Source organism: Neomonachus schauinslandi, chromosome X (assembly GCF_002201575.2).
Source record: "Neomonachus schauinslandi chromosome X, ASM220157v2, whole genome shotgun sequence".
NCBI lineage: Eukaryota > Metazoa > Chordata > Mammalia > Carnivora > Phocidae > Neomonachus > Neomonachus schauinslandi.
Genome location: NC_058419.1, coordinates 88,579,480 through 88,599,896, shown reverse-complemented (window position 1 = coordinate 88,599,896; position 20,417 = coordinate 88,579,480). Strand labels below are relative to the sequence as shown.

At 44.5% G+C, this 20,417-nt stretch overlaps 1 protein-coding gene across 1 annotated transcript; it reads right to left on the bottom strand.

Annotated features, from left to right (window-relative positions):
- Window positions 1–3,995: 3,995 nt before the first annotated feature.
- LOC110573400 (norrin cystine knot growth factor NDP) lies at window positions 3,996–14,113 on the bottom strand. The gene is made up of 2 exons (XM_021681900.1): window positions 13,940–14,113; window positions 3,996–4,223 (listed from the first exon to the last, which is right to left on the bottom strand). Exons 1-2 carry the CDS (start codon window positions 14,111–14,113, stop codon window positions 3,996–3,998), a joined length of 402 nt encoding a protein of 133 aa, XP_021537575.1.
- Between the last annotated feature and the right edge of the window lie 6,304 nt (window positions 14,114–20,417).

The window sequence follows — 20,417 nt, the reverse complement described above, 5'->3', positions numbered from 1 at the left end:
AGAACCACCCCCCCACCTCCATCAGTTACTGGATCTGAGCCACCCCTGGAAGAACACGCTCTTGGGCAAGGTGACTGTGTAGCTCAGGCAGTTCCTGAAGGGATCGACGGCTGGAGCTTTCCTTGGTGCATGTCCATATTCCCTGCAGTCACCAAATTTAAAAGGTTCTCTCTACCACGTGAGAAGATGGTATTAATATTTGAGGGCACAGAATGACTTTACTCAATGAGAAATTGGAAATTCCATTCATAATTGAATTAAGGAAAAGGCCAATGCTCTTACAGATTTATGGTAGAATATACCCAAACATGTCATTAATACAGTGACCACTTAAAGGAACACATTGATTTGTTGGCACGTGATGTCATTCTCCCAAGAAGTACCGTCCTTCAGCAAGTAGCTGTTGGGTACCTGTTTGTGCATTGAAACAAGCATTACAGAGCAAACGCTCTTCCCAGTGTGTAATGATATAGCCATGTGCAGAACCTCTCTTCCCAGATCCAAGCCTCTCCAGTATTCTAGTTCCTGAAGGGAGTGACATGTCTATCCGCCATGATAGATATGGCCATGCCCTGGGGTCACGAAGGGGGCAGCATCAGCAGGATATGGTTTGCTTTTCTGATAGAAGCCTTCCCAACGGCCTGACCCCCATGCATTTGGTGTTCCATACTGGGCAGCTGTCTTGCTCAAGTGTGTATGTTTCAGCAGGACCTGAAGAGATGGCCGAAAGCACCTTAATTCCTCTGATGTCACGAGGAAGAAATGAACGTACCCAAACAGTTCCCCAGTCATAATGTGTATGCAGCCCGCTCCACCAAATACAAAATAATGTGTTGGGTGGATTAGCAAGCACTTGGGTTTAGAAGAAAATCAACCATTATTTCCTTGAGACCAAGGAGGGCTGATTGGTCCTTCATTCTAAGCTTCTGGGGAAAGTTCAGAAGCTTACATGAATAAGACTTAAGAGACTGGTCTGAAAAACTCAAGAAAATCAATTCAGTCCATAATCCCCTCTATTTTCCAGTGCAGTGTTAACTGACTATTATTAAATCCTTGTAAATGATGAGGGTAAAATCAGTTTACAAGAGGCTTGCCTCCACCATCATGGATTATCATACAGATTTTGAAGATGTAAGCTACTAGGATTATAACATATTTTGATCTCCCTTTACTCATGCATAGCAAATGGGGAAGATGGGTGAACATTCCTTAGGCATTCCGGGAGTAGTGTTTTCAACAGATCAATGTTTTCATTTGGTTCTCTCTCAATCCTTAGGGGTAGACATTAAAATAAGGCTAAATATGTTAAATTTTTAAAAGACATAATACAAATTCCATAGTAACTCAATATCCAATAATGTCTAAATTCTCTCCGTTCCCAGGGCTATTTTGAGGTCTTTGGGGAAAATGTAATTCTTTTTCCTCTTTCTCAGCCTTGATATGCCCCATTAAACTTTATTCTGTCTCTCTCACTCTTTTCCAGCCCATTCACCATATTCAGCAACCAAGAGCCTAAAAAGACTGAGAATCTGTTCACAGGTCGGGGAAGGGAAGTGCCCATGGCTGTGAAACAGAAAGCCTGGGTTCTGGTTCCAAATCCAAGACTAAGTGTGTGCCTTCGGGCAAACCTGGGTTTCGGCAGGTCTCCATTTGCTCATCTGTTTAGGGAGAGAAGAGGATGGATGCTTTTTAATGACCCTCCCAATGCCACTGTTCTATGATTCGCTAGTCTTCCAAGCATATTCTGCTCATTTCTATGGGGAAAGCTTTGACAATAGACGATGCAATGGGATTCGACGGGAATCTTTTCTATGGCTTCCAGGGAATTTGGAAAATATGAGTCACATTAAGTGCCCCCTCCAGTCCCAAATGGGTAGCAAGGAAATAAAGACCGGAGTTTGGGGCATATGACTCTCAAAGCAAATTGAATTTTCAAAACCAGGAAGAGATATTTTAAGGCTAGAAGTATTATTTTCAATCTTTGATTAGTGACATGAAAGAATAGCTATAAATGTGACCAGCAGTTACTACTTGCATTATCAGTTAAGGATTATAACCATTTAACTTTAGGTATTAAATTTAATTCTTTTTTATGACAAAATTTCTCTTGATGTAATGATTCAAATTACCATTTCACATTTGCCTTCAAAATGGGAAGACCTCTAATTAGTGAACTGGCTGGCTCCGTCACCATGAAGGTGAAGATCAAGGGCAAGGTTTAATAGCATTACTTTTATTCTGTCCCAAAGTCACAAATACAAATTTAACCCTGCTGGCTTCCAAAAAAAAAAAAAAAAAAAAAATGTGTGAAAGCTATGTGCTAGAGAGTGTACAAAACCATCATCTCTACAGCAAAAGTAATTCACAGGTTGACTATATGAACAGTGGGACGCACTGTCATCTCTGGTGAACCAAGACAGCATGGTGTCAAGGTTGCCGTGGAAACTGAGTCGCCAACCTAGGGTAGCGTTATGGCGCCTAAAGTGGGCATAGCATTACGCCAGCACCATGATTATTCTCATAATGCTCAGGAGTGTCATTGGACCTGGAACACTAGACTGTCAATGGCACAGAAACCATGGTTGGCGAATTCTTTGTCCTCCTGGTCCTTCATTTATGGATACTAACTCTTTTCTGAGAAAAGTGAAGAGGTTAAGAAAGAGATGACCTCTCTTTCATTCCTTAGTGCCTAAGGAAGCCAGAATGCATCAGATTTTATGCTCATTCAATAAGCTAATTTCTGAAACTAAAAACCAAATTTCCTAAGCCCCTATCACCCTCGTCTATTGATTTCAAAAAAATGTCCTCCCCATGCATTCTAGAATCCCATCTCCCTCTTTTTCTGAACCCCTCCCCCACACGCACCATAAGGGATGCATTATAGTAGAATATTTAGTAGGAAAAAGCAATACTCACACAGTCACAATTTTGAAGATATTGTCTTTTTATTTCACAACACGGGAATAACTCAAATTTTGAGTCTCAGAGACCAAAATAGAGTTGAGCCAAATGTTCAGAAGATGAGCCAGGCCACCATTTTGGCAGCAAGCTTCACATAGACGAGTGGATGGTAGAGAATGATGCCCGTGACATGGCTAAAGCTATAGCACACCCACAAATAGGTTCATACTTGGTTGTCTAATTTGCATGCATGAGTATAGTGCGTTCTCCATACCACTAGTACATATATGCCTTTTTCAAAGTCAGTGCAGGATCCGTATTTGTGCAGGTCTTTAAAAGTCTGCTCCCTTACAAAATTTTACCATAATTTATCTGCAAGAGCCTTCAGGTGACAAATTCCGTATGCCACCTTTACTTCCCAAAAGTCATTTCTGAATAATAATGACCGCTATCAGGAGTTCCAGCATCACGTAAGAGAATCCATCTGTTAGTTATTTTAATGTCAGTTAGCTGGCTGTGAGTGAGCCTGGCTACACATCTCCAACCTGCTTGGTGCCCGGAATTCACCACTGGTCAGCTTTAGCACTGATGGCAACCTTAGATCGAAGGGCAAAATCCAAATCAAACCGAACAAACCCAGACGGTATCGCAGAAAGAGTTGGGCTTTCTTCCTGCTTTCCAAAGCGAAGGCTTCCCTAATCTGCACCAAACAGTGACAGCCTGACTCACTCGGGCACGGGGGCCGGCGGGGGCGGGCACTTTCCCCGCTAAGGCTGGAATTGTTGGAAATTTGAACAGCATTCAGCGCCAAGGGGGCAAATGCCTGAATCTGAAAAGGAACCAAAAGAAATTGTACCAGGGAAAGGAGACAGGGGTGGAAGACCAGTTCCCGGAGCATCTCTCTCTGTCAACAAGCATGGAGAGTCTTTATTACTAGAATATGCAGAATCCTGTGGGAATTGCTGCATCTTTTTTCTTTTCTTTTTTTCTCCCCCCTTAACTCTTTTCTTGCCAGTCCTTCCCTGGCTGGATGAACTGCCTCGGTGAGGGGTGGGAGGAGGTTGTCCCATCCAGAAGCCACTCTGCAGGAGGCCTCAGGAGCTGCACTCCTCACAGTGACAAGAGAGGATGTACCGGTAGGTGGCGGTGAGCCGCATGCCCCCCGAACAGCGCAGCCGCAGTGCCTTGAGCTTGGAGGTCTGGGGCCGACAGCAGTGACAGGAGGAGCGGAAGGGCTGCTTGAGGACAGTGCTGAAGGACACCAAGGGCTCCGAGCGTGACGCCTGGCTGCAGTGCCCCTCGCACCTGGCCAGAAGCACCATCTGGGGAGAGAAGAGACATGGTTACCCTGTGGGGAGGCCAAAACTTCAGCCAGATCCCACAGCACCCTGACACCCTTTACCAATTTCCGCTGGGTTCGCTCAGTGGCTCTCAACCCCAGCTGCACCTTAGAATCGCCTGGCAAACTTGGTTCTAAAATGTCAGGAACCCAGGGGCACCTGGGAGGCTCAGTGGGTTGAGCCACGGACTCTTGGTTTCGGCTCAGGTCACAATCTCAGGGATGCGAGATCAAGCCCCGCATTGGGCTCTGCACTGAGCGTGGAGCCTGCTTGAGATTCTTTCTCCCTCTCCCTTTGCCCTCCTCACCCCCCCTCCCCGCTCGCACCTTCTCTCTCTTTCTCTAAAATAAACATTAAAAATTAAAAATAAATAAAATGTCAGCACCCAGGCCCCATCTCGAACCAATTAAATTAAAATCCTTGGGGATGGAGCCCGAGCTTTTATGGTTTCCAAAGCTCTTCCGCTGATTTCGAAGTGCACTGAGGGTGTAGAACCACTACACGAGGCCGACCACCATGATGTGCAAATAAAAACCAAAGAACGAAAGAAATGTCCCGGGACAGGTGGTAGTCCACCATGGACCCAGTGTCAGTTCGACCAGTCTCGAAATGCAGAAAGTCATTCCGAATTGAAATCAGGAAGTAAATGAAGAAGGGCTACAGAAAAAAGGAATATGTTATGTGCAAGGAATTGCTAAAGAAAAGGAATATGGTTTCTGGAGAAGAAAAAGAGGGTAACCTGAGTGATACTCAGGAAGAAATATTCTGGGCACTACAACTTGAAACAAGAGAATGAAACAGAAACAGGGTATGTTTTGGGCCCTGGAATCACACTTCTGGGCTTATACACTGAAGGAGCCTGAGATTTGTGCAACTGAATCTTAGAGTCACTTACAGCAAATGTCAGGATGCATTCATTCTGACCATCTCCATTTCCAGAGGTAGGTTAGGATTATACTAAAGCTTGGGCCGGGGGCGCCTGGGTGCCTTAGTTAAGAGTCCAACTCTTGATTTCGGCTCAGGTCCTGATCTCAGGGTTGTGAGATCAAGCCCGACCTCAGGATCCGTGCTCAGTGGAGAGTCAGCTTGAGATTCTCTCTCTCCCTCTCCCTCTGCCCCTGCCCCTGCCCCTGCTCATTCCCTCTCGCTCTCTCTCTCAAATAAATAAATTTTAAAAAAATATAAAGCTTGGGCTGAAGTAACAGAGGCTGTGTGTTCTTTATAGGGGCTCTTAATGTGGCTTTGGTGAAAGCCTTCTTTAAGAATCTGATGCAAACTACCAAGGTTATCCCCAGAACAATGGACATAGGCACACACTCAGTATGCTGCATCCAGCTTAAGGGGGTGGAGCAGAGGCTTGTTTATGTCTCCCATACATACATCCCGGTATCCTGGGAGTGGCAGTTATGGGTAGGGTAGGGTGGGTAACTTGATTCATTAAGAATTAAAAGAAGGAAATGGCCCACTCATCTTTCTAAAAGGAAGACAAGATGACTTCTGGTCATTATAGATTATTAATATCATTATCAAAAAAGATGCTGGGATGAATCCAAAGATAGGATATGAGATATTAGGGAGCAACCAGCAGGGCTTGGTGAAGTTGGAGTAGGACGTACGGATTTATTTTCTCTGAAAGATCACAGAGGCAGAGAGAAAATGGCAGCTATGAGCTGTTTTGAATTTGTGAAGGCTCGGTGCTATCTTGCCCGCTCTTTACATTGATAGGCAAAACAAACATGATCTGAAATGGGTTTTGAGAGATTATGCCATAGATCAGTAGTACATGGGCCAGTCCTTGGCGCCCACCCCATCTAATGAGAAGGAGCCCAAGGATGTGCTCATCTCTAATGAGGGTCATCTCTCCCGCAGGTTAAGCACTATTCAGAGGTCACCTCCCCAAATGGAGTCTTTAGAGATCCAATTTCAGTCCAGATGAATATAGTGAACCTGTGTTAACAGACCTAATTCCAAGGAGCACAGACACGGTGGTGCATCCTACCCAAGTGATGCACATGCTGGTGAACTGGACGTAGACCTGGAATGACCCGGCAGTTAGCACTGTCTGTAAAGCGACCAAGTCAGCAATGTTGGGCCATTTGTAGAAGTATTGACCCGATTGTGATTTCACTAAACGTTTTCAGGGTCTCAAGCTCCACCTTCAGCTCGTTCTGAAGGACAAGAACTCCAGCACTGAAGACCCTGGGGCCACCTCCAGTGGGTCACTCTATCTCAGGAGCTGGACTTTTGGGGCAAGGAGAATGCACAGACATGTACGTACAATAAACACATTCAGTGGCTGCCTGCTGCCTTTGGAATCAAGTCCAAAATCCTGAATGGGTATTAAGATCCTCCATGACTTGGATTTCACATCTTTCCTGTCTTACTTAGAACTGTTCTCATTTTTGTCACCCACTCCCTTACAACTGTCCTAGTTCTCATCACTCCCTATTCTAACTAAGCTCAATCACTCAGGAGTTCATGGAACTGCCCTGAATTTCCCTGCCTCTTGCCTCTGCTCATGTCTTTCCCCCTCTCAGAAATGCCCTTTCCTCCTAGCTCTGCTTAATGAAATCCCAACTATCCTCCATTGCCAAGTTCAAATGCCCACTCCTCTAAGAAGAGACTATGAAACAATTATAGGACCCTTGACCTTCTCAACACACATGCACATCTCCTCTCTGGGAGAATTCCAGTCCATAGATCCCATTTCAAACCTGGAAGTGACATACAAATCTAGCTCTGATTTGTAAATTTGTGTTAGAGGGCTACAGCGGGCAGTTTGGAAGGTAAGATCTAGAAATGAGTGCCATTAAGGAATGGAAGAGATAAATACCTGCCTTCCAGATTCACTCCTGATATTCCATGCTTTAGTCTCTGTCATGCCTCACCTTTCTATAGATTTAATGAACATCTTCTCACCTCTTCCAGACGAGAGCTTCTAGAACTATAAAATGCATGTAAATCAGCTGGGGATCTTGTTAAAATGCAGATTGTGCTGGAGTAATTCTGGCTGAGGCCAGAGATTTCGCATTTGTCACAAGACTCTGGTTGATGTCAGTTCTGCTAACGTCCACACATTGAGTAGCAAGGCTCCGGACCTGTTAAAGTCTGAGAAGTTCTGCTCTCGGTTGGTCACTAGGTAGCTATCATTTAGCAAATAATAATAACGGCAGCTAACATTTATTGAGTGCTTACAACATTTAATCTCATTTAATTCTCATAACAATCCAATGCTAAAGGTACTCTTTTAATCCGTACTATTATTACAGATGAGGAAGCCGAGGCTTTAGAGAGTTGGACTAACTTGCCCAAACTCACATGTCTGGTACAAGGCAAGGCTGGAATCAAACCTAGTTCTGCCTAAAAACAAGCCCCTGGTCTAAATCACTGTCATATCCTGCTTCCTGCTATGAAAATGTTTTCCTGAAGCATGAGCCAACTCACACCCTTCTCCAATCTACTTTGACCTGCCTCTGGGAGCCTTAAAAATATCATAACCATACAAGTCTGACCTTTTTCTTATGAACTTCTTGGGATACATCATCACCACCCCCAAGCTTCTGCAGAGCTGAATCTTTTTTTTTCTAATTTTTTTTATTAACGTATAATGTATTATTTGTTTCAGGGGTACAGGTCTGTGATTCATGAGTCTTACACAATTCACAGCGCTCACCACAGCACATACCCTCCCCAATGTCCATCACCCAGCCACCCCCTCCCCCCCCCCCCCCACCCCTCCAGCAACCCTCAGTTTGTTTTCTGAGATTAAGACTCTCTTAGGGTTTGTCTCCCTCTCTGGTTTCTTCTTGTTTCATTTCCCCCTCCCTTCCCCTATGATCCTCTGTCTTGTTTCTCAAATTCCTCATATCAGTGAGATCATTATGTATTCAAATGCCCACTCCTCTAAGTAGAGGAGAGGGCTTTCTCTGATTGACTTATTTCACTTTCTCTGATTGACTTATTTCGCTTAGCATAATACCCTCTAGTTCCTTCCACGTCGTTGCAAATGGCAAGATTTCATTTTTTTTTTTTTTGATGGCCTGCAGAGCTGAATCTTGAAAGAGCACTCCTAAATGATATCTCCTCCACTGTCAAGACCCTCCCACAGTTGCATCCCCCAGTGATCTGGAGACTCCCAGAAACTCCTTGGATGGTACCACTCAGTGTCTAACTCCTTAACCAAGTCATCAAACATCAGTTCACCTGCCAAAACCCAGTTTGTGGTCAACACACGTTCTTCATGCCTGGGTGACTTGGCAGTGCCTTCTAACATGGGAACACTCCTCTGCATTTGGCACTGCATGTAACTGCTCATAATGGAGAGCATCCACATTGCTCCACTATGAAATCAGGAAACGAATTTCTTTTGACAAAGAAATGTGTGACTCTTTGGGGAATAGGCATGCATTGTGGGTGACAGATACATGTTATCTGCTTTGCGTCCAGTTTAGTTTTTGCTCTCTTCGGTTCCCCCAAGCAAGTGGCCTGATGCTAGGAAGCTAGGCAACTTCTCCAGTGGTCCCTTTGTATCCCCCCAACCTTAGAGTCACTTGCCTCCAGCTGGATGTGAAAGTCAGTTCCTTCTGATACGAACAGAGCCGCGGGGTTCAGAGAGATTGCTCAGGGATGGGCTCCTTCGTGTTCTAATCTGATTTCCATGTGCTGAAGCTAAGAGTAATGAAAGGTCCTTGCGTGATCATAAAAGAATGGTAATGATGATGATATATAACATGTATTGGACATTTACTAGGCTCCAGTCTCGGTGCCAAGCCCTTCATATGCAACCGGATTCTTAACAGCCATTGCAAAAGGTAGACTTTCCCCGTTTTACAAATGAAGTCATGAAAAGACGGAGGATGAGTCACTGGCCAGAGGTCCCATCGCTGTCCGATGGAGGGCCAGGATTCTGACCTGAGACACCTTGATTCCTGAGCCCTCTGTCCTAACCATGATAGTCAGCCTGGAACTTCCTAAGTTACTCAAGCTGGTCATGGGCAAGTTCAGGCTACATTGTGAGGGTTATAGGCAGCTGTGATTCCCTGGGTCCTGACCAAAGATTGCACCTGGTGACCCCAGGCCCCAGCTCTCTCTGGTGACCCCACCATATTTCTTAGGCAGTTCTGTCTTCTGCTGCAATATACAACTATCTTCCGAGTGAGAGAAAACCCAAACACAGATGGTTTTCATCACTCCTTGCTGAAAGATTCTTACCATTGCCAAAGCCACTTTCTTCCTCTGTCATGGGGGACTCCTGCGAATTCTTGGCTCAGGCCATGACTGACTAGATGTCTTCATCGGTATCAGAATAAAGACCCAGAATAAAGACTTTGCAGACAGAACAGCCTACCCTAGAAGGGGAATTTGACCGTTGTACCTCATTTAAATGAGAAACATTTTTTTTTTGCCCTTTTCTCGGCAGTGAACACTATGTACCCCTTATCCCGTGGCACCTCCTACAGCACGCATTCCTTCTCTCCCCGGCACCCTCCATAAATGACCATTCAGATCATCTCCAGGCACCCCGGCCACTCCCCAAAGGGTCTGTGCCAGGCTGAGGGCAGCAGCAAAATTGCAACCAGAGGAATGAAGCAGCAAGGGGAAGGATGGAATCTGGTCCCTTCGCTCTGGTCACAACTCAAACCGACACGAAGTCTTTGAACGCAGAACATTTCCCTTCCCTCTCTCCCTCATTTACTGATCAGCATCATGAGGGTAAAAACTTGGTTGGTTGTTTTTTCCCCCTATTTTTGTGCCTCCATTGCCGGCCACGAGGCCTGCACCTAGGAGGCATGCAATATAAATTCATTCCTTAAAAGAAAAAAGTGGTATCTCCCCAGTAGTTAATGGTGTTAGAAGTTCAATGTTCCTGACTCTCCTACCATACTATGAGCTTTGTCAGCAGCCCTAGGAGAGGATTGGGGATCTTAACTTCCTCTCCAATTCCTCTGGGAAGTTCTCCAGGTTTTATCCCATGAACTGTCCTTCTCCTTGGCCCTTTGGTGTTCAGACGACCCTATGCCCTGGTTCTGTGTCCCTGTGGGACCACCATCTCCCCCCACATTCCTCACCCAACTCAGACTTCACAGGCCTGCCCTATTAGCTCACTTTCCCAGCCTCAGTCCCTGAAAACTCCTCCCTGGCTCGCATCCAGAACTTGTCCCCTCCGCCCCCCACCCCCTGCTCCCTCCACTCACTTGGGAAGGGAGGTCAGACAGCAGGATCTGTTTCTCTTCTACTGTTCTCTCCCCACTCTTAACACCCAGCATGATGGCTTACATTCATTTTGCTCTTCTGCACGCTCCCCTCACCCCTGCCAGATCTCTGTGTTTAGCAAGAACCCCGATGAGGTTCATTTTCCTAATCCTTTCAGGCTCTACGAGATCCCAACGGTTATTGAGGTCTCAACGGTGACTGAAATAGAAAGTGAGTCTAAACACCTGTCCAGTTTGTAGCTTCATCATCAAGATCATAATATCACTTATTAATGTCTAGTATAAGCCAGATACCATGCTGAAGGCTTTACAGATACCATCACCAATACCCATACCTCCGCCTTTAGGTAGACAGCGTTTGCCCCATTTTACATGGGAATAAGTGGAGGCACCAAAGACTTACTTTACTTCTCCCGAAGTCACCCATTGGGCACACCGCGAAGCTGGGATATGAAGCCAGGTCTCTCTCACTTCAAAGTCTGGGATGTCTCAGTTGCCTTAAAGGTTCTCCAGATGGCTCGTTTTCACTAACCACTGGTCTTTTGCCTGTTTGCTCTAACACCATTAACTACTGGGCCCTCCCTTTACTACTCAGAGTTTCGGGGAAGATTGTCAATGAACCTGCCACTCCTGGGATTTTTGTACCCAGTCCTAGGAGGTGTCACCACTGAAAACTACCAGGCACATCTTAATCTGCGGTCACATGACCTCCTTGGTGGACTGCTGTGGCCCATCTTTTCTGCCTGACTCTGTCTCAGCCCTTTCCTGAATTGTTAAGCGATGGGTGACAGGTCCCTGGAGCTCAGGGCTAGGGGGGAACAGACAGTCTCATGGCAGGCTCCCACAGAACTTTCACAATGGTTCCTATCTTCTAGAAAGATCGCTGAGTATAAATCATTATTTCCAGTGGACCCGAAGTTGAGCCTGGACTTCTAAACAGTGGCTTCTGCATTCTACCTGCATTTCTCTGATATGAAGATCCAAGTAGTTGAAAGAGAAATGATCTGAATACTATTTAGCGTTTTAGTTTTCCCTACTGGTAAAATGGGATTGGTAATGCCTTCCAACACAGGTTTGTTGGCAGTGATTAGATCATATATTATGAGACGCCTGACACATTTTAGGTGTTCAAGCAGATGCCCTCCCTCCCCTGAGCCTGGGTCACACTCTCCCGGACACCTGTCTTCCCAAGGCCAGACACTGGATAAATGTAAGTCGGGAAGCATCAACAACAGACAGGCAAATGGTCTAGGCATGTGTCTAGTAAAGGCCTTTGAGCATCATGCGAAAGGAAATTTTTTGCAGAGAGGGAAGATCGAGCCTAGTCTCCTCATTGTAAAAACCCTCGCTGGCTGTTTTCTAGACACAGGTTAAATGTTTTATCTCAAGTCTGTAAAGAACAATTTCGTTAATGAGACCCATTAGAAAGAAGACCAGCCTGAGTCAGGGAGAGTCAAGAATCATAGATTATTTAAAAATGAAAAACAGTTTTTGTTCTTGGATACATAGAGAAAATCTGATCCAGAAAAGGTCTGAGTAGTTGAGATTCTGCCAGGCATATTTTAAGGCCAAGAAAGAAAGGTTTATAATTACAAGCACCATTTACATAAAACTATTGCTATATTTGAGATCATTTGGGATGTTTGAAAACAGATTGTTCCCATGAAATTACAAACATTTCTGCTACTATCACAATTTTGTGCCATTTACCATGGCATTCTGGAAGGAACGGATGTGAGCAAAGGTAGACTAAAGCCTGTTTCTAGGAGTCACGCTCAAGCACCGTGAGTTTGTTGGGCTTGAGTTAAGGACATCTCTTCTCTGACCTTCTCTTAACTAGTGTGATCATTGTTAAGGTGTTCTTCCATCATTTCATCAAATCCTTCTGGATTGTTTTTTACTTTTTAGAGATGCTCCTATTTCTCTGTTCCTTCCTATCATCACACTGACATTTTCTTTGAAATAATTTTAATAACCCCCGCTTTAGTTAAAAGAATCATGATTATGGAGAACAGCTCAAGAGAGGGAGAAATCATCCATGGACTAAGGACCACCAAATACTGGTGCTATCTGTAGGGGGAAGGGAGGAGAAGCTAATGATTTCTCAGGCCAACAATTTCTGAGCAATCACAATTGTAAAAACATGTCCCATCTTTTTTTTTTCCTCCCTTTGCTTTAATTTTTTTTTTGCCTAAGAAGGGATTGCAGCCTTACAAAAATTTAAGTTTATCTATTTACTCCTTTTTTTTAGTTCTACAAGTACAAATAAGAGCCAGAAAGTTTTTAAGTGGAAAGTCTCTATTTTTTCCCACAGTCCTAGATCTTATTAATATAATGGTTAAAATGATTTAACTCAAATTCTGATTTCCCCAAACTAAAACAAGCCATTGTCATTGAGTTGTAATCAGAGAAGCGATGGAAATTTTAAAGGCAGACAGAAGTCATCATGTTTGTAAATGGAGGGTAGAGACATTAACTTATATGGTCTTAATTCTAGTGGTTGATATTACAAAAACTTCTTAATTATACCGGTAATTTAAAAAATACTTGCCATCTGAGAATGCTTAAGTGGTTTTGGTCTCAGGACTAGAGTGAAAATCTCTGAGGCTGGGCTAAACACATTCTTTTTACCAAATGTGGGCAAATTTCATTCATGTGACTGTTTGGGGGGCAATGATGGTCGTGAGATTCTCATTCTGAGTGTATTCTACTCTGTGCCTTCCTTCTGGGTGGTCCAGGTGGCCGGCCACTCTCGGTGGCCTTTGAAGCATGGTATTCCTTCGCAAGACCTTGTCCCAACACTGAGACATCCCTTGCATAGGTTGCCTGCACAAAAAATATACAACCTACTCCAAACAAGAACGATTTGGATAATCCATGTAAAAATGAGAAATGGTCCAATTGCCATGTATCTTTTGAAATCATTTTAACATAAGCATGGCAGGTGGAGAAAGGCTTGGACCACAAGGTCAGCGAGCAACTATTCCAACAGGAATCTCTTTGAAGAGCCCCCCGACCCCCCAGAAGTACATTTTACTGCTCAATCGTATTTCTTGCATCCGCTTCCTCTTTATTGCTGGTGGAGGTAGAAGGAGTCACGAGAACCTGTAGACTCCACTTTTCTTTCTTGATAAAGAACACTACTGCTCATAAATTAGACAGCCAGGGACGAAACACACCTCTCTCACCTTGTGTGGAGCAACAATTTTATGGTGAGAACCTTCCAGCCTTTCCTATTGACTTCGAGCAGCCTGAAAAGAGAGAAGCTGTCTGGGTATGTACGTGGTCAGTCAGGCAGCTTTACTGACAAAAGATCAGAGCATGCTGGGAGACCCTAAAAGCACGATTCTCCCGCAAGCCCCGTGGGCCAGCCCTAGAGCTCAGGTCTGGGCTTCGGTCATAGTTCTCCATCCCCTGACAAAGGAATACGAGCTTTTCTCCTGTCTCTGGGAAGTAACACTACCTTCACAGAGATCTGGATCTTACCTTTGAGCTACACTTGTACAATGGGTGACTTATAGAATCGACATAGTGGTGCCTCATGCAGCGCAGAGGGTCCGAGTCCATCATGAAGGAGCTGTCCGCTTTGCTGTCCGTGTCTCCCATTAGCGCCAGCAGGGAGAGCATAGAAAAGGATGCAGCTAGTACATGATTTCTCATTGTTGTAAGGAAAACTTCTGAGAAGGAACAGCAGAGGGAGGCAGAGGACTAGAAATTGGAAATGCCTTCGCCTCCTAGGATCCAGTTCCTTTCAAGCAAAGGGCAGGATCTGGCTGAAGCTTTCTGGTTGTCATTGTCCTTTGAAGGCCTGAGTTTTGTCTTACTCTTTCCACTTGCAATCCATCATCACAGTATCTGCTGCACAGCTGGAATGAAAACAGAAATTATTTTCCCCAGAAACATTTACCCAGAAAAACGAATGGAACCCAGGAGGTATCGAGCAGAATTTTTTCTGTGACATTTTGAGTGACGACTATTGGTTTCTAGAGTGCCATTAGCATAGACTGTCATCCATTCTAACCCGCTCCCTCCCCATAGCTTATGCTACAGAAACCACTGTGGACACAGTGGTTTAATGGAAGCACATGTTGACTTTAATTGCCAGAGTCCATGTTTCGAGGAGCAAAAATAGTTGGAACTCATGGTAAAGATTAGACATGTGGTTCTGGCCCCAGCACAGCTGAATTGGGTGGTCTCATCCTCATCCCTGGCTGGTGGGGGCGGGAGGGTCTATTCAGTTTCTCAGTGATCTCTGGTACCAGTGTCAGCTCACGGGGCTAGAAAAGAGGCAGGTCAGCCCTAATGAACACAGGCCACGTCCCATGGGAAAGAAGTACATTTTCCAAGGCCATACACACCCACCCACCTAGTTTTCCACTAGGGCTCATCCTGCTCTAGGCCCATCCTGTTTTTGGTTTAAGCCCCGTGCCACCCAGCATCAATGACAAACTGCATCTGAAATACACACTATGCTCACTGGCCTCCAGTGTGGTTAAAACAATGCATGCCTATTCCCCAAAGAGTCACACATTTCTGCAGAGCCTCGGTAGCCTGAGCACGTGGTATAATTTGAAAAAGGAAGTGGTCGTTGGAACAAAGACTTACCATTAAAATGGGATCGGGACATATCGGTTTTCTTGAAATTTGCTTTGTTCTTTTAACCATATGCATCTTGGACAAAGCAGAGAGCTCCCCGGTATCACCTCGCCAACCCTCCTAAGCATGGCCAACATGGGTGCTTTTTATCACACCAGAAGACACAGTGTCAAAAATGTTTTCAAACTTTTACGACAATTGGGGAGACCTGTCATTACATCCCAAACAAAAGGAACATGATAATTAAAGCTTCAGAAAAACTTTCAAAGGTATTTCAGATAAGAGTTTGATTATTTTATTCATTGTACAACATTTTTTTTTTAACTTCCTACTCATGGACAGTCTAAATAAATAGGGCAAAGTATTGATAAGATGAAGATTAGAAGTTCAAGTCCAGGGGCACCCAGGTGACTCAGCCGATTAAGCGTCTAACTTCGGCTCAGGTCATGATCCCCGGGGCCTGGGATCGAGCCCTGCGCTGGGCTCCCTGCTCAGTGGGGAGTCTGCCTGTCCCTCTCCCTCTGCACACCCCGCCCCCGCAACTCTCTCTCAAATAAATAAAATCTTAAAAAAAAAAAGTTCAAGTCCATATAAGTCAATTAGTTTGGCTCTAATAGAATGGCCCCAGACCTACTTAACCTCAGTTAGCTGTCTTGTGAGTGTGGGGCAGGGGATCCCAGGCTGAAAAGGGTGCGTGACAAAGGGCCATTTCAGACAAGGGCATCCCTGGCAATGGCAAAATCTCAGCGCGTATGTGTCAGAGAAATCCTATAAATTGCAGGCAGGGCAGGGACCAGTAATGAGGAGACCCACCTGGGCTCGAGCCCTGCCCTTGAGTAACTGGGAGACCTTGCACAGGGCATTTAAACTGGTCTGGCCCCAGTTTCCTCATCTGTAGGAATACGAGAATTGGAGAAGATGGCTTCTGTAATCCCCTCTTGCTCTAAAATGGTGCCACCTGGTACTTATGGATCCAGTCACCATATGCAGAAGATAATCCTGAAGTTAAGACCCTATTTTCATACAACTTTGTGCCACTTTCCCTCGCGAGCATGTTAATTGCAACATCTCATTGAAATTGATCAAACCTGAGGTAAAGCTCCAAATTGGCAAGGGATGCCAAAGAACATTTTTTGTTTTCTTTTCAGCTGCACATCACACTGAAACTCACCAAGATTTCAATTCAAAGAGCCAGGGTTTTCTTGGATTCAGAGGCTGCAGTATTACTGACCATTTCTTGAGTTTCAATATGACTATATTATCCCAAGTGGTTATCTGACTCTTTGAAGCCTTAATTAGTCTCAGAAAAGGAATTTATTAGATTTCTTCTTTCACCACTCCAGTCTATCGATATTTCCCTCAGGAGTCAATGGCAAAGGGATGAAGGGAAAAGTAGACATTCCAGTCCTGGCCCTCCCTCCCTCCGCACTGCTAGCAACTTCTCTTCAGAGCCATGGCCAGGAGGTATGGTTAAATGAAAGAAGCAAATGAAAGAAAAACATATAGCTTGATGGCAAAAACAAGCAACAACAGTCAATAACAAGACCCTATATTTGTGAATGTTTACACCCAGCTAGTCCATTTCTGAGAATTATCCTACATGTGGGATCACACAAGCATATGGTTATTCACTTCGGCATTGGATGTCACAGCATAAAATTGGAAACCGCACAAAATATCCAGCACTAGGGGACTGGTTGGATCTATTATACAATATTCATACAATGGAATACTATGCAACTATATAAAGAAGGATGCAGAAACTCTACTGATTTGTGTTAAACCACCGAAGGATAAGGATATATATTTGTGCTCATTTGTATTTACACAGAGAAGCTCTGGAAGGATATTCGAGAAGCTGTGCAATTAGTTATGGACAGGTATGGGAGAAAGACTTTTCCCTGTATATATACACTTTTATTTGTACCATTTCTGAACTTGAGAACATATCACCTATCCAAAACTTCATTTAAAAAAATTATACTTTCTCTTTTCAAAATTTGGCTTAAAAATAGTAATTAAGTTAATGGATGTTGAATGTTTGTGCCAGTTTGAGTATTGTAGTAGTATTATATTTTTATTTCTTATAAATATTGGAAGACATGCTAGTCTCTTTTCTCAGATAGTCTTTCTGGTGTATCACTCAATTCTTAAGCACTACTGCCACCTAGTAGTGACATCCTGAATTGCAAGCACAGTTGAATTTTTTTTTTTTTTTTTCTTTCCTGAAAGGTGAATAAAAATTTGCAGGCAAATATTGTGAAGCGTATAATGATAAAGAGACAGCTAATGTCACACAAAATGTAACTTTATTATCTGATTTTCTCTTTAAAGATGATAAGCTGAACCCAGAAGTAGTAATAAAGATCAAGTATAAAAGAGTGACAGAGAAAATGTTGCTTGACTGCTAATAAGAAATACATTTTTCAGGTGGACACACTCACAAAGTATGGTACTTTTTGTTCAGTTTTTATATTATACCCTGAAATAAGAATTCAAGCAACAATGTAGATCACAGAACTCTCAAAACATAAAGGTAAGATTCTTGCAACTTAACATTGGGATTTTTGCCCTAAGTGTTCAAATCGAATGAAGAAATAAGCATAATGCTCAAAAAATGAGTGGCGTGAAGTCAGGTTGTCTGAACATGGTGTTGGTGGGGTGTGCCTGGATGAGAAGGGCACGGTGCCGAGGGAAGCCCTCACAAAGAGGAAAACCTCACAAAGAGGAAGCCCTCACAAAGAGGAATATCAAAATGAAGGAAATTCACATCGCTTGAGATCCCTGATTTATGGCCACCTATGGGTATCAACGGCGGTCATGTTCCTCAAAATTAAAATAATTCCCATTTGCTTTTATTTTATTTTATTTTATTTTTTAAGCCACGGAGCATGAAATCAAGCGCTGCCCATCAAGACTTAGAACCTCGGCCCAGCCAGTGATGGATTGACTGAGAAAGCCACTCGCTTGCTGAACTCGGGGGCTCCGGGGCTGCTCCGTGCTCCGGGTACAGTCTCTGAGACATGGACTTGGCGGATGTACAGAGCCCACATTCTCATAGCTCCAATGTGGAGCCTCTGCCGGCAGGAGAGGCACGTAGGCCGGCGTGCCCAACTTTGGAGCTACCCTCCAAACGATACCAGTGGAAAAGAACAACTGGTGCCCAGATTTCCCCACCTGTCATCCTCAGGGAAATGATATAGCAGAGCTTACAACGGGCCCAGCCTCCTGGGTGAGAGATGGTGTTGTGTCCACAGAGCAGCTCACTCTTGGGCTGACCTTCTGCCTGGCAGAGGGTAAAGTGCTGGTTTCACGCAAGTTATTCCGGCAACAGGCTAAGACAAGGGGCATGTGCCAAGAATGGCCTTATTCTTGCCCTGCTTGCCAGGCAAGGGAGGGTGGTACTGCAGTATCCGTATTCCCACCCTGGGCTGTTTTCAGTACTAATATATGCGAGTAAAGCCTCCTGTAGCTTCTTTCTACACATATTTATTTAACACATATTCATGAAGCACTTACTACGTGTCTCCTTCTGCTCTAGCAGATAACAGTTAATGGTCGGGGGGAAAAAATAGGTCCTGTTCTAGTGCCTTCTTCCAGCTCACTGCGTCTACAAGCAAAGAGTCTTGGCCTGTTGTTTCCTGGGTGATTTTGGGACCCAAGGATAAACTCCCTTAGCATCTAATTCATATCCAACATGCTCTGCATCATTTCTAAGGAGATCGAGTTAAGCAGATAAAATATCATGACTTTGGAATGGCGTCAGCGTCATGGACAAGAGTGATTTGATATTTACTCTCATTTCAGACAATCATATCAAGCATGAGTCAGGTAAAGATGGCAGAGCAGAGAGCCCCTCTCCAAGGAATTGCCAAAAATAAAAGTCCAAAGATTTAAGTGTGGAAGAAAGCTTGCCACTAGATAACGCTTCATACGAGGCTTAGGAAAGAAAGAATTCTAGGTCTAATCAGAGAGTGTGAAGTGCTAAGTAACCCCTTCTCAGGAACTCAAAGAATTCCAGTTGGATCTAGTCAACTAGATGCCTTGGAGAATAAGTCAGATGCCTCTTCCCAAGGCACTTAATTTATAAACTGTAAACAGCATGTTGGATTTTATGAAGCATCCCATGCGCTCAACGAATGGTTTTTGATATTATTCCTCTCCGGCCGCACAACAGTAACAGTGCAGTAGCCAAGCCTGGGCTGACCCGGAGGCAGCGGGACCAAGGCAGGACAACCACAAGGTCACAAGGCTAACGGCTCCTGCCCCTGTCAGCTCACAGTGTCCATTCTCCAAATCAGAGGTGGCCATGGCTGCCCCTGCAGCGCCACCTTAGCAGAGAGAGGGCGACATCTTTGCAATTCAACAGCAGTCCTCCGGTCTGGGCCAGGACTCTGTGCTCCCCACTAACTGCTTTACTAGCCAAGCATGGCCAAACTCAACAGTGGCAGTGATGGAGGAAGAGAAGGGATGGGGGGAAGCAAGAGGGCAGGAGAAATATAGCCTGGGAGAGAAGCAATAAATCACAACCCTGGAGTAAACAAAGGTGCAAAAAATAAGAACTGGGAACAGAAGTAATTTCTGAGAATGAGCCCACTGTCAATGGCTCGTTCTGTGTGTGTGTGTGTGTGTCCTTGGATTAAATAGTTTTACTGTCTCGGGAGGGACTGGTGTGGGAGGACTTGACTTTGAGACTTGACTGAAACTTCAAATCCTGATTTTCGGGACATCCAGAGGAAGCTCTCATTGTTATTCAAACTCCCCCTTACCTACAGCTTTGACCTCTTCTTCCCCAAACCCATGTCCAGCCACTGCTAAGTGTCATGTGGCCCAGTGTTTTGCATTCATTGGTCAGAAATATTAGATAATTATTCCACTGCATTCTGAAACCTGAAGAGCATTTTATTATTGTCTGCTCTACTGGAAGGATGGCCCATCTGAGGAGCCCCAAGCTCTGAGCCCTACCCTTCCCATCATTGGCTGTGCCATCTTGAGCAAGTCCTTTGCCTTCTCTGGGACTCTGTTTTCCCGTCTACAAAATTGGAACGGATTGGTCCGGATGCTTGTGTGGTTCTCCCCATTTCTAACACTCTCTAACTCTATCTTACCTTCTCAGAGGGCAACACCTGCTTTGGGGCTTTGTTTTCCCCAAAGCAACACTACAGAAAGGGTTCCTTTCTTACTCAGGAAGTTAATGACTGCAGAAAAGTCCAAACAAGTCATAATGTGGTGCCTGAAGCAAAACCGAAGGTCAAGCCATAACAATTTGCCCTTTCGATGAGGCCATATTGGTGGCCTGAAATAAAAAGAGCCTTTAATAACCAATTGACTCAGTGCCTGAATGTACCAAATATAGTTATAAATTAAG